General features: G+C 35.2%; 1 protein-coding gene across 1 annotated transcript in view; it reads left to right on the top strand.

Annotated features, from left to right (window-relative positions):
- Positions 1-15,740, top strand: part of LOC122814454 (zinc finger protein 665-like) — a 330,084-nt gene extending 314,344 nt beyond the window's left edge. Inside the window, exons 6-7 of the mRNA XM_044087033.1 lie at positions 5,232-5,357; positions 14,237-15,740. Of these exons, the coding sequence (XP_043942968.1) occupies positions 5,232-5,357; positions 14,237-15,570 (1,460 nt within the window). The 3' untranslated portion in view covers positions 15,571-15,740. The remainder of the gene's footprint in view (positions 1-5,231; positions 5,358-14,236) is intronic.
- The last annotated feature ends 278 nt before the right edge of the window (positions 15,741-16,018 follow it).

Below are 16,018 nucleotides of genomic sequence, written 5' to 3'. Positions count from 1 at the left end.
TAATAACTTTATTGAATACATCAACCAGACCACTGATTTTTTGAAATTTACCCGTGTTGTTAGTTTGGATCGTGTGGCATATTTAGATGTCTTAATTTCAAAAAATACAGTAGGGTTGAAATCAAACATTCATAGAAAACCAACATTTTCAAATACATACTTGCATTATTCCAATTAACCATTCCACCCATGTAAAGAGGGGAGTTGTGAAGGGCTAAATGGTCCGTGCAGCCAGTGTGGTCTCAAACTATGATGATTTCATAGGGGAGTGCACCCATATATCAAGTATGTTTTAAGTATGTTCTGTAACAGGGGTTATCCTAGAAGAATGGTGAACAAGATATGAAATTAAGTTATTCTGAAACGTAATCAAGATATCTGTGTTCCTTTGCTTTGTGAACACCATGAGAGACCACAGATGGTAAGGGAAGGGAATAGCAATTATGTTAATATGAACATTAATAATAGTGATATTCCTGCCATTAATACAAATAATGATGTTACCAATGGTGGCGGTAACAGGACTGTAATACTGTTTTGTCCCTTTGTCACCACTTATCATGATAATGGCAAGATAGTTAGTGATATTTTAAATAAAAATTGGAACATTATCAAAATGGAAACGGATCTGACTAATAGGTTAGGAATTAACCCTAAAATTGTATACAGGACGGGCCCTAACTTAAAAATGTTTTGGAGCGACAGCCAGCAACCACCAGGGTGGGCAAGCTGTTTCCTTGCTGTACATGTAATCAATGTAAATATGTATATAATGGGTCAAGTATAAAAATAGGTAACAAGAAAATCCAAATTAGGGGTAGATATAGCTGTTGTACACAAGGGGTAGTGTATGTTGCATGCTGTTCAGATTGTAAAACTGAATGTAAACTATCCCAGAGGATAAATGAGCATATTCATGACATCTCCCACAGCAAGGACAAATTTCCTACTCATAGCTTTAAATTTTTGGTAGTGTACCATGTTATGAAAGACCCCCTTGGAGGACCTTGGAAACTAGTTTTAGAAAATAAAGAAACATGGTGGCAAATATACCTGAATGCTGGTTCCCCCCGGGGCTAAATGAAATGATTTCCATCAGTAGTCTCCTTAAATTAAGGGTCCCCCCGGGGCTAAATGAAATGATTTCCATCAGTAGTCTCCTTAAATTAAGAACATGTGACAGGTAGCTGATAACATTTGCATCTTTACTTGACTATGTGTGTATATAAATGTAATTTGTAAAATATATGGTCTATAAAGTATCAATTGTTTTAATATTCATTATTTTTAAATGTTGGATTGGAGCTGGTATTGGCTGTTGTAATTTGTGATGTCATGTATTGTTATATAAAAGGGTTGTTCCAGTGTAAAACAGTTTATCTGAAGAAGTTTGGTAATTTATCAGATGAAAGCGCTAATAAACTGTGGAAAATATACCTTTGCTTTTTCTTGCTGCCAGCCAATTGGTTTTTATTTCACAAGATGGGTTGCCAACTGGCTCAGTGACAGAACCCACACTATGAGAGTAGTAGACTCCAAATCCGACTTCAGCCCAGTGACAAGTGGAGTACCACAGGGTTCAGTCTTGGGTCCCCTCCTGTTTGGTATCTATTTCTCTGTAGTACAGGCTAACACAGAAGGTCTTTGGCTCATGAAGTTTGCAGATGACTGCAAACTAGGAGCCATAATCAAAACTCCTAACGATGTGGACATCCTACAAAAGGGCCTCACCGAGACAGATACCGGGTGTCAAAGCCATGGCCTCAAGCTCATTGCAAAAAAGTGCATTGTTATCTACTTTGGTAAAAACTCTGTACCCATGAACTACCACATAGGCAGTAGTCTACTTAACACTGAAAATATGATGAGACCTTGGGACACAGGTGGGCAGTAGTCTCTCCTTTGATAATCACATCACCACAGTAGTCAGGAAATCCTTCTACATGGCACACCTCATCTCAAAACCCAGAGCTAGCTATATATATATATATATATATATATATATATATATATATATATATATATATATATATATATATATTTATATAATTTATTTTATTTTATTTATTTGACACTGAGCCAAAGGCCCATTTTCAGTGGAGACTCGAGGAGAAAATCTCCAATTTGTTCACAATCTTGTAAAATTTATGAGCATAACAAAAATGTTATACATAAAACAGTTATACATGAGATATAATGAGGGAGACATTAGCAACAGTTAACATCATTGCATACTGAAGATGCGATAAAAATAAACATAAAAATAAGATTAAATAATTTATACAAGATATGTGGTACATTTAATTTTGCTGACAGAGGTTATAATGTTTTAAATCCTGGACTATATTTTGAAAATAAAACCCAGAAAAACAAATGATAAAGAATTACAAGACAGAGAGAAGAGGAGAGTGAAAGGGATGATATAGATTAGCTGAGTAAAAGAAGAGAAAAAGATAAAGTTGTCGTGGGGGTTAGACATGGGCAGGATCGAGTCCTTAACAGGTAGTTTTTTCAGTTCATGTTTAAACAGGTATTTTTGAGGATCTGTCTTATGTTAAAGGGAAGTGAGTTCCATGCATGGACTACAGAGTAGTTATAGAGGGATTCTCCAATGTTCTTGTTAGGTTTGTAGATATCAAGGAGGAGTTTGTCGGTTGTGGGAAGGAGATGACTGGAGTTGTAATAAGATACTAGGTTATAGATGGAGAGGCAGGAAGAGGGGTCATTCAGGATTGAATGGGTAATGTATAGTTTCTGAAGTAATAGTTGGTTAGAGAATTCAGGCCATTGGAGTGCTTTAAGGGTGAGACTGTGAATTATAAAGGAGGCTAGTGGCAAATCTGGCAATTTTTATTATACGTTTGCTCAAGTTTGGAGAGTAGAGTAGTTTGAGTATTTGTATGAACAGGAGCTGCATACATAAGACAAGGTAATAGGTGGGACTGGGCTAGGGATATTTTGGAGGAGGGTGTAAGGATTGCGATAGATATCAAGTTTCTGGTGTGTTTTCTTTATACAATGTTTGTGTATGTCATATTTTAATTCATCGTTGATAATGATGCCTAGTAGTTTGGTATGGGGTTCAGGTTTAATGATGGTATTGTTGAGGGAGATGATGGAAAAGGAGGATTTGTGCTGTGCCGTTGTTTTAGGAAGGAAGAGAAGGAGTTTTGTTTTTTTTTTTTTTTTAGGATTAAGTACAAGTTGATTGTCAGAGAGCCATGTTTCAAGTGAAGAAAATTAGTTTTGAGTTAGAGATAAGAGATTGGGGATGCTATGTGCAGTGGTGATAAGAGTAGACTCGTCAACATATTGAAGGAGAGTTGAGATGTTACAGGAAGTATGTGTGTGTTGTGTGTGTGTAAGTGTAAGTGTAGAGAGTATTGGGCCTTGTCACTGTGTTATATGGTTACAGCAGGGCCTGTCACTACTAAAACAATAGTAATTACTTTTGTGTGTTGTATGCTTGTGTAGGAAGTGCTGTTCCAATGTTTTACATTGGCAGTGTATTTTACTAAAGTTATATGAAGGTGAAGTATCCCCAGGATTAATAAATGTGGTTGCACCGGTGAAACACTACATGATGGGACTGAGACTTGGTTTAAACTGTCTGCATTTTAGAGCCTAGTGATAATCTGGCTATATAAAATGTCATTGCTGTTGGTTGCATTAATGTGTGGTTTAGATGCATGTCTACCTCCGTTCCATGACACAGTCAGTTTAGAGCACCTGTTGATCATGTTAGCCTACACTTTATCTGCAGCACTATATGTATGAATGCCAGGGTATGTTTTCATTCTTCCCTGTTAGTGCTCAGCATTTCTGTTGGTATAAAAGAGGCCAGTTTAATGTTCATTCACATATGTTGCTTGTCAGGATGTGTTTACGATGGTGTACATTGTGAGATGTATTTGATAGCATTTGTTAGTCTCTGGTCATATAATCATGTTTACAGTTGTTTAAATAGATTAGTGGATTTTTGAGATGATGGAAGATGGTTGAATTTTGAGAAAAGTGGCCTGAGCGAGAGAGATTTGAGAGTGAGTGGAAGTTTGAGTTAGAGTGTGATATGGGATGGTGGTAGAGATCCAAAGAACTGTGGGTAATATTTGAAAACAGATAAATTGATGTAGTGATAATAATAACCAAGATGACGAGCTTGGGGAAGTAGGTGCAATTGGTGGCAGATTAAAGGTGCTTCAGTAGTTATTTTTTCAAATGTAGCCAGAGATGGGCAGGTATGAATGTCTGATGTATGGAACTCTACCTTCTAGACCCTATTTTTGAAAGACATGTTCTGTTGTATTAGTGAAATGCTGTGGTGTCATCAGATCTAGTATGTTAAGCTTGTGGTTTCCCAGTGGGTAGGGAATATCTGCAGTTTTGAGTTTATTTGACAATATCACAGCGAAGATCATTGTTAATAGTGTAAAGCATGGCTGCAAACAATAATTTGGCCCTTTTTGTAATGCGGTAGGATATTTGTGCAGGTCAGAACAGGACTGCACTGGTTTGGGAGACTTTCACAATTACTTTGTTTGTATTGGGCTTTTCAGATTAATTTGGCAGCAGTGTTGTTCCCAGGTTTGTGAACTGCAATATAATTGTAGTAGAAACTTATTTTATTATGGCTTTTGTGCATTGTGGACAAGCTGCCTAGCAAACTGCACAGAGTAAAAGAAGGTAATTTACACAGAGGATCATCTTAAGTTGGTGCAAAGTTTATGAATATCAAGCTTTCAGGCTCTAAATATAGCCCTGTGGAACACCTGTATGAAGAGCTGCAGCTTTGAAGTACAAGTGTATACTTAAATAATTTTTTTTCAAACAAGTACTTTCTGAACCATGCAGCTGTTCTTGCATATAGATGAAGTCCTGATCCTCTAGGTCAAAGGCTGTCCATCAGTCTGTAAACCCTGTACCTGTTAGATCACATGTATCAAACTTTCGGTCGATGTAGTCTGAAACTAAGCAGAGTGCTGTTTAAATACCAAACACTGGGTGCAAACTTTGTTGGAACTTTAACATTCTGTTAAATTAGGTGCATACTGGGCTAGCCAATTGCTGATGTAAACCTTGGCTGTAGACTGGCATTGTTGAAGTGACACCCATCCCCATAAATGAAAAGTGGGTAGTGGATAGCTAGGTGGATAAGAATTTGATTTTAGATTGTTTTTCTATGCTTTTGATTAGTAATGTTTAATGCTATAATTTTGTGTTTTTTAATGAAGGATACAAAATCTCACCTGAAAAATTATTACTGCTTCTTAAAGAAGATTGTGACGAACTGCAAAAGGAGGAAATAGAGGGAGGAAATGTCGGAGAAGAAAAGGATAATCTTGAAAACAAACTGAACAGTAAGTGAACAGTTCATTAATGACGAATTCTCATTAATCTTTTCCTGTTGATATTGATACTTTTGAAGAAATTGTATAGACTGGAAGACTGAATGTAAGACAGTATGAAAAGCTAGTGATGATCTCGGGTAAATGGTTCTACATAGAGCTTAGATTTTATGCAAGTAAGCCTGTTACAGCTGTGTATCTAAACTGGAAGTTGGTAGATGTGTTGTTTGACATGAAAACAACTCCACAACTTATGTTTTTTTTTCTTTTTTATCACGTTTAATCACAGTTGAGCAGTATCTCATAAAAATTCATACTTTAGACTGTGCAGGCAACTGTAAAACAGTTTTTGTGGAATTTTGCTCAGTAGGTATCCTTTGGTTTGGGCGTTTTAGTTAACTAGGGGGTAAATGTAAGTTTACACTTGGCACAGGAATCTATGTATATATGGGAGGATTTAACAGAGTAGAATGCATGCATTGACTAAGCTAATGTTATAATTGATTAAAAAAATGTGTGAAAATGAATTTGATTACTCCTTGAATCATCATCATCATCACTGTTAATGTTGTCAAATGTTTGTCTCCCCTCCATAATACCACATTGATTCATATTCAGTTTTGGCAACACCTTAGATCTTAGTCTTTCTGTTAGCTAGTTTAGGTATAAATGCTATATAAGCATGGCTCAAAATTGAAAGACATATTGATAATCGTAATATACAAATCTCAAACAAAGTCACGGTGAAAGTTGATAAGACTTATAATAAAAATACAGAAGTAAGATTAAGCTATTCTTACATTAAAGTTGATTTACAGTGTAAAATGTATTTGATGCATTTAGCTGTATAAAAAGAAATGCATTAAGTCTAAATAAAGTCCAGAGAGGTGAAAAGTTAGTGGTAAGGTCGGTTTAATTATATACAACATTGTAGTAGATTTAATATTATGAGGAAAGATATATAGGATAGAAAGAGAAGGAGAGAATAGAAGAAGAGGAAGAAATAAAGGGAAACGGGGATATTGTAAGGATGATGTAACGCAATTATCGATTTGCAGTTTATTAATAAACATCCTACAAACAAAGTGCCTAACACAATGTGATAATGAATTGTAGCGTCTAAATCACCCAGATGAAAAATATAAGCGTAGCCAGTAGTTGTTTCCTTTGGGTGTAAAGCCTTTTTAATGTACATATTTGCTCTAGTGGAAGTGATAAGTTGCTCCACAGTTTAGAGAGGATTAAAAAGTATCTCCAAAAATATTGTTTGACTTATTGGTGAATAGTAGAAGTTTTTCAGTGAACTGTAACTCTGCCAATGGCGAATTGTGCTAAAGGAAATTCCTAAATGAGGGGCATTTTTCAGGGTTATAGATGAGATTATGAGCTGTGAATAGCTGAGTGTTGCTTGGGTAGTGAGGTAATTCAGTTCAGAATAATTCCTTTAGGGCAAGGCAGTGGTGAGCCCTGTAACAGAGGTTTGTATCAAAGTTTGCTACTTTATTGCTGCATGCTTCGAAATTCACTTGCTGTTTAGTTTACATATTTGAGAACATTGCTGATGCATATAGGAGTATAGGAAGGCTGCAGGTTGAGACAATTTTCCCTGGATGCATCTGTGAGATTGGGTGCGTACTGACAGAGGAACCCGTTTTTTTTTTTTTTTGTTAATGACTTGTAGCATGGGCAGGTCAAATTTCAGATTTTCAACTATATTTACTCCAGTGAACCCAAAGAGATCAAGTCATATCTTCATAAAAGAGGTAGCTTTCTCGTTTTCTTCTATAAAATATATGTATATATATATATATATATATATATATATATATATATATATATATATATATATATATATATATATATATATATATATATATTTATATATATATATATATTATATATATATATATATATATATATATATATATATATATATATATATATATATATATATATATATATATATATATATATATATATATATATATATATATATATATATATATATATATATATATATATATATATATATATATATATATATATATATATATATATATATATATATATATATATATATATATATATATATATATATATATATTTATATATATATATATATATATATCTATATATATATATATATATATATATATATATATATATATATATATATATTTATATATATATATATATATATATATTTATATATATATATTTGTATATATATATATATTTTATATATATATATATATATATATTATATATATATATATATATATATATATATATATATATATATATATATATATATATATATATATATATATATATATATATATATATATATATATATATATATATATATATATATATATATATATATATATATATATATATATATATATATATATATATATATATATATATATATATATATATATATATATATATATATATATATATATATAATATATACATATATATATATATATATATATATTGTATATTTATATATATAGATATATATATAAACACATTTTATTAACACAAAACCTCAATTAACATTTCTCTGTCATACAAACTCTGAGGTGTTATTCTTGAAAAACATTTTTCTTTCTTTATTACCATCTTATCCCTCTTTGTCAATCTGGCCACAGTTCTATTTCATAGCTTTGTTAAACCAATCATCTTCACAGGAATTCTTCCAACTCGTCTTTGGTACATGACTTTGACTTCTCCATTTCCTGCACTCCTCACAGTTGCTCAGTACATAAGGTAATTTGGATGTTTAGTGTTTGCTTGTTTTTTCACTCCACTCTCTTAATTCTACAGCTACCCATTTTACTCAAATTCCTACAAACGGTATATGCTAGCGTTGCCACCTATCTGATTTTTTTCTGGACTGTCCAGAAATCCAACTGATTGTCCAGAAGTCCGGAAAATACTGTACAAACTCCAGTATTTTGTTTCAGAAAAAGAAACAGATTATAGAAGTTTGTCAAGTCTGTAGATTTACTGTGCTTTTTTTTTTTTTTTTTTTTACAAAAAGCATAGTAAATCTGCAGAAAAAAGGTATAACAAATGGAAAAAGAGGGTGTTCCCCTCGGATGAAGTGATTATGGCATCACAAATTGGGGGAAAATTGGTGGGAAATGGGAGTGGTTATACAAGATGCAAGGAGGTGTGGCCTAAGTCCTGTTTTCACCACAATGAAAGGTAGCATCCCTAGTGTATATACTCTTGCCTGATGTGCCATTTTTCTTCTTTTATATTTAATTACCTTCTTTCATTCAAATAATCTGGTCTTGACTTCCACCTACTTTATTCAAAGCAGATATTCTCTCCCCTCCACTAACTGTTTACTGTCTTTTCTGCTTGATTTCACCTACTCACCATCTTTACTACAATCAAGCAGTAGCTAACATTTATGTCAAAAATATGATTAATGTTAACTGTCTTAATCCTCTCTGTATCTTTCTAAGTAATACATCTTTGAGGGAAGTGGGGCTTGTAATCAAATTATCGTTATTTTTCAATTTCTTTCCCCCTTCGTAATGACTCAGTTCTTGGGAAAGATCTAACTAATATTTCCATAAGAAGAAAAATAACATCTTTTGTCATTTTTAATTAGATTGCTCCCCTAAATGTAGTCATTAACCCATTATTTATACGTTGTACATTAGGAGCTCCACTATACTTTTGATCCTTACTCCCTGTAGCTCTTGTTAGCCATGACAGTATTGGCGGCCTGGCCATGCTTCCATATTGAAACCATGCTGCTTAATATTTAGGCTAAGAAGGAAGGTGAAGGTACTTACTTTAAATAAGTTCAGTAGGAATACTACACCAATGGCAGCCAAAACTTTGTAAATACTCACAAATCCAAGAATCAGTCATTTGAAGCTATGCAAGTAAATATTTATATTTTATGACAATGTAGTATCATTGCCCAGTACTTCAGAAAAGTATTTTATCCATCTCCTACAGCTCTTCTTCCTCATTCTATCTTTCAACTCTTCCCCTGACTTCCTGGATTCATAACATCTTTTCCTTCCAGTGCTGCCTTCTGTTGAAAAAATAGGAAAAAAAGGTATTTCTCTGATTGGTCAGTTACATGTTTCTCTAACAAGCCTCCATTCTGGTATGTTCTCTTCTCCCACTTTCCTCAAATTCACCAGTTTCTGCAATCCCTCTGTAGCTAGTTTAAGGTCCATGAAGATTTACACTTGCCCTTGCAAGAAAAAAACTCAGTGTAGCGAGGTATAAAAGTTACCATGTCAGTCCTGTTTCTTTACCCACTGTTATCACAGGAGCAAAGGCATTTTGTTTCTTCCTGATCTCATATCAGTAATTGTGATTGATAAACACCATGCTGCTTCCAGTTATGAGTTTTTCCCCCATTTCCGCACTACGTAAAGTATATTGTCTTTTAGCTTGTGTTGGCCTTATTTCACTATAATTGGACAGGGGTTCCTATGGTCATCTTTACCAGGTCACCAAGCAGTGTGATGCTGTCTTCCTACTTAAATGTCAGTTTTAGGTATTCCATCCATTGATTTAGTCATGATATCACTGCTGTTTTATAATCTCTTCCCTCCTGAGCCTCAAGTATCCCCATTATTTTAATACTATCCCTTCTCGCTCTATCTTCAGGATTGACCAGTTTAGCCTCAGTTCATAGGATCATAGGAATTACTTGGCTATTGGCCCTGAGGCCCTTACTAGCCAAGAATTTAGCCCATGTTACAATAAGTCAGCACCCTATGCCACTGTCCAGCTGGGACACAGGTGAAATCCCAGGGGTGTATTTTCTGTTCCCCATCCAGTTATCCAAGTTGAGCTCAAAAAAGTTTTAAGAGTTCATTCAAGCCTTGTCTCAGCAGCATCTAATCATGATTTTATCTCCACTGTATTGTCAATTTTAGGTAGAATTGCACTGCTGTGCTCATTAAGTGCCTGATCTTCTACTTCCAACTTTTTTCTTGGCCATTTAGTTCGGTCAAGGCCTGCTGCCCCTTCCATATAGCACCCAGAATCACTGGCATGCCATGCATGCATTTATTTATTTATTTATTTATTTATTTATTTATTTATGCGTGTTTCCTCTGTTTGCATGTTGCGCTCATCTTCCTTAACTATTGCAACTTGCATTCTTTTATTTTTGATTCTCATTCAGCTCCAACCACTACGTTTTGAATACAATAACCAGTTCCACTCTTTTGCTGACCCAGGTAGAGCACTGTATTCTCTTTTAACAGTTTGTTTTTGGGAGGTTGGCAGCAACAACTGCAATTTAGAGTTGACGTACCAGAAGGGCAGCCGATTTGTGTTTTTAAGCTAATGGTTGGCATGGTGCTTAAGATAATGGGATTCAATTTTCCTAGTGGAAAGTTAAAAGAAGCTAGTTACCCCACAGCATAAACAACTCACTGTATAAAATAAGAAAAACACTGCACCAGAAGACACAAACAGGCCATTAATCCACAGTTAACTGTGGATTAAAGATTTGTTTGCAACTTATGGTATGACATTTTTCTAGTGGAAAGTTAGATAATAGGGTTCCTTCATGCAAATGGAATGCTAGAAGATGTTGTCCCTTAATCCCAGTTGTGAGTTGGATAATGGATGTCTTCATGTCAGAGGTTGATGAGAGAGACCACATTCCAAAGGGCACTTAAGGACCTAGACTTACCCATTGGCAGTATTTCATGATGCTGAGAAGTCAAATATCTTATCAAAGCAAACAAGGATCCAAGTGTGTATATCTGCTGTTACTCCCTTGCATCTGATGCTAACATCACATATTCTTACTCGGTGCTTGTTTTTCTCTGTTCTTTTGTCTTCCTTTTTCTAATTTGCCCTAAACAGTTAAACAAATGGAATATATATACTAACTTTGAAAATAGTGATCATATCTCTTCTAGTTCTTTGGAAAGATAGATGTCCAGCTTCTGAAACCTTTGCTGATAACCAAGCCTGGTCATTATACAGTTTTATGGAGCAAACCTTTGTACCCATTCCACTTTATTTTTATAGAGCTTGGATACTGGAGACCAAAAAGAACACTCAGATGCCAGTTTAGATCTTACTACAGCACAATATAGATAAAGTATAACTTTTCTGTTTTGGGACTTTTGGGGACTAGAAGATATAGAGACCAGATAATGCTACATAACCTGTACGATGTTCTGCACAAGGGCAGTCAAGGGCCAAAATAAACATACTGTGATGGTGGTGCTGTCTCTTCCAGCAGCCAAAATAAACATACTATGATGGTGCTGTTGTCTCTCTTCTAATGGCCAAAATAAATATACTATGATGGTGCTATTGTCCCTTCCAATGGCCAAAATAAACATACTATGATGGTGCTGTTGTCCCTTCTAATGACCAAAATAATCATGCTATGATGGTGCTGTTGTCCCTTCAAGCGGCCAAAATAAACATACTATAATGGTGCTGTTGTCTCTTCCAGTGGCCAAAATAAACATACTATGATGGTGCTGTTATCTCTTCCAAGATAAAGGGATATAACTAGGGTTAACTGTCTGCTCTTGTGGACTACTCCATAATATCCTGGATATGTTACAAGGGAAGGGTTTTTCCAAGGTTGCAGGTAAAGTCTTTGCCATTTTTTGGTGATTAAATGGAGGACTTTAAATCATAAAGGTTCAATCAAAAAATCAGCTTTTTCCCACATGGTGGCCTACAGATACCTGCAGCAGAAGTATAGTAGAGACTTAGACAGATAATGAAATATTTCAGACCTGAATTAAGCAAAAGAAGAAGGTTCTTCCTCTGTTCTTTTGGGAAGTGTGATACTTGCATTTTTTTTAACATGCTCAGACCTGTAGGTTTGGACAACAAAAACATCATCTGGCTTCACAGCTATGAGAGGGTAAGCATTTGGTGTCGGAGTCAAAATGCTACTCCGGGTCTGACACAGTTTGGAAAAATGTCAAGATCAGATAATCCAGGATCAACAAACCACTGATTTTTTGCATGTCCAAGGAATGAAAACCCAAACTGGAATCACTGGGGACCTAAGTATTATCCATAGCTGAAGGATGGTCATTTATGACAGGCCTAGCAGCAAACTGCAGAAGACTGGCCTAGAGTGGTATGTTAGCAATGGCAGAGGCCGTGTAGAGTTGTAGTACTCATGATGCCTCAGATGAGATTTTGCATCCCAGAGGAGGAGGTATCAACAATTTGGAGAGTAAATATGAGAAGGCAAGTCACATTCAGTACAAGAAAGTGAACCGTAATCTTTAAATTTCTTCATGTAATATTTTGTTTACTTTGATATAAAGAAGCTCAGCCCAAGTGAAGGCACTCAGTTATACTTTACTCATGTATTGTTATGTCAGAGGCAATCAGAAAACTTTCCTCAGTCATAACTGATTGAGAACATAGCCTTTCTAAGCTGTTATCACAGCAGTGTGTTTACAGGGGGCAAGCTCCCTGTGCTCAATTGTGGAAGACTGTGCCTCCACACCCTCCCTGCTTACTGGTGTCTTATGCTACAGAGTTTGCAATAGGGTAAGCTTTGATGAGTAGTAGCACTAAGGAAATTTGATTGAAAATTTAGTATCTGACCACATTACCATGGCCTAGAAGTAGGGAAGCCACTGAATGTTATTGAATTTTCACTCTGCTTTTATTATGCTTCTAGAATGTTCCAGTTATGAAGACGCATGATTGAATTATAATGACCTTACAAATAATATGCTTTTTATGTGTTGTGACCAGTGTGCACTGTGAATAATGCAGTGCAGTATTGAAAATACATACTTCTAAGTTGAATACAGAGAAGTTGTAAATTACATTTCAAAGGATGAATGCAGAAATTCTTTCCCGAGTCGTACTAGACAAATGACTTTTGGCAGTGATGAAGAACTGAGCAGTGCGTTTAATTACTTGGGTTTTAATGTCAGTGTAGATCCTCTCAGCATTATCTAGATGGAGCAGATTATACACTCTGTTGTGTATACTTCTTATATTTGGTACCTGATGTTATTCTGTGGGAATCCCACTAAAGTGTTGCGCCATTATGAGATAAATTACTTATTTTGTCTTTCAAAAGTCTTCCGTATAAGAAGGAGATGGCATTTTGTGGGTGTACCTCTCATATGCCTCATTATAAGGCATGTTATTCAACTCAGCACTCAAAAATCCTCTGGACAAAAGGAAGATTTCATTTTCACATTGCTCATTAAAAGTTCATGTTGCTCTGAAATCTGCATATCTATTAAAGATTGTTCTTCATCGTAATTGTTGCACTTGAGTTCAGTGTGTTGTACAATTCCATTCTCATCTGATCATTCAACATATTTTTTTGAAGAGTTGTTTATTATTTTATTGACGTTTGGTAAAGAGCATTGCGAGCAGATCCAAAAGGCCAAATTCAGCCACTACCCAGGAAGTACAAATTGGTACATTAAGCAACTACCCAGGAAGTACTGAATGACCGATGTAATTAGAACATGAGAAAAATCATAGCTCTATCACAGTTGTTAAAGAAAGACAAAATTATGCCTACATCTACAGTAAGACTTGTCAGGTATTCTGGTGACAAAAGGTTGAGAAAGTGTACATATAAATGTCTGTAAGTAGTCTAAATTGATCGTATTTAATTATAGTGATAGTTTTGCACCATTTTTGCACCTATTAGAGCTTTTCAGTGAGGCCCGAGTTTGATCTTGATAATAATCAATATTGACTTTATTTTAGTACTTTCCTTATTAACAACAGGACAAAATAGCATCAACAGAAAATAAATCCATAATAATTAAAATGGCTAAAAAGTGCACATGTGCTGTTGTGGGTGAAGTGTCTGACGCACTTGTTTCATCACTGTGATAAATACTAATAATTGTTCTGTTTTTTAGGTATCAGAAGCTCAAAGTGTGGTGTGGGTTGCAGTCAGCAGCCATCAGTTGATACACCCCCATTATGTTATCCTACACAGGACCTGCAGCACAGTGCGCAGCCCAAGAAGGGCTCCAACAGGCTTCATCTTACACGTGTACTACAGCATCACCCAGACCATAACTACAGCAAGAGCTGTCAATCTAGCGCAAGTCCAGTCATTCATCAGCGATCTTACACAGCAGAGAGACCATACAAATGTACTGAATCCAGTAAATTTTTTTCACAGAAGGGTCATCTGACAAAGCATCAGTCCATTCACCCAGTGAAAAAAGCTTACAAATGTCCTGAATGTAGCAAGTGTTTTTCACGTAGGAGTAATCTGAAGTGCCATCAAGCCATTCACTTAGGGCATAAATACAAATGTCCCAAATGCAATAAATGCTTTTCACAGATTGGTAATGTGAAGCGCCATCAGATCATTCACACAGGTGAAAAACCCTATAAATGCACTGAATGCAGCAAGTCCTATGGAACACAGAGTGGATTCCTGTACCATAAAAACTCTCACACAGGTGAAAAACCATATAAATGCCTTGAATGCAATAAGTCCTACGGAACAAAGAGTGGACTTCTCTACCATAAAAATACCCACATAGGTGAAAAACGATATAAATGCACTGAATGCAGTAAGTGCTTTTCCAGTAGTAGTATTTTGATGCGTCATCGAAATACACACAAAGGCGAGAAACCATATAAATGTCCCGATTGCAGTAAGAGTTTTTCACGTAGCAGTAATTTGACGCGTCATCAAACCACTCACATGGGAGTAAAACCATATAAATGTCCTGAATGCAGTAAATGTTTTTTCCAGAAAAGTGGTATGATACACCACCTAACCACACACACAGGAGTAAAACCATATAAATGTACCGAATGCAGTCAGTGTTTTTCATATAGTAATAGTTTGATGCGGCATCAGTACATTCATTCAGGCGTGAAACCCTATAAATGTGCTGAATGCAGTAAGTGCTTTTCACAGAGTACTGATATGAGACGCCATCAGGCTATTCACTCAGGAGTAAAACCATATAAATGTCCCGAATGCAGTAAGTGTTTTTCACAAAGCAGTGCTTTGATGCGTCATCAGGCTGTTCACACTGGACAGAAACCATACAAGTGTCCTCTATGCAATAAGTGCTTTTCACAGAGTGGTCATGTGATGCGCCATCAAACCATTCACATAGGAGAAAAAGATACGCAGATAAATATAAAGGGAAAGTACAAAATAAGCAATTTAATGATGACCCAAAAAGGATTTATAGAGATGTGGGAAATAAAGCAAAAGGAATAAAAAAACACCAAAACGAGAAGAAATTGTGTGTTTTTGGACGAGTATTTATGAAGACCCTACTGAATATAACAAAAATACTGACTGGATAAAAGAATTAAAAGGAACAGTAAGGAGCTGTAATGTCAGTGATATGAAATGGTGTGAAGTAACAGCCAAAAAAAAAAAAAATTGAGACAATTAAGAAAAGCTATCCTAACTGGAAAATCCTGGGCCCAGATGCAGTATCGAACTTTTAGCAAAACTTAACATCTTTACGCAAAGATTTAACTTTTAAGTAAGAATTGCTTAAATACATATCCCAAACACACTGATTTAGTTACGGGAAAAACAATACTACTTCCCTCCTTAACAGTGAATCTGAAAGCCATGCTAAGAAATATAGACAAATAACTTGCAATTGAACAATCTGCAAATTATGTACTGGAAATGATGCAGAGTTTATACTCAG

This window comes from Protopterus annectens, chromosome 10.part0 (assembly GCF_019279795.1).
Source record: "Protopterus annectens isolate FY-2018-M chromosome 10.part0, PAN1.0, whole genome shotgun sequence".
Taxonomy (NCBI): Eukaryota; Metazoa; Chordata; order Ceratodontiformes; family Protopteridae; genus Protopterus; species Protopterus annectens.
Note: the sequence above shows the minus strand (reverse complement) of the source record. Positions and strands in the feature narration are given on the sequence as shown.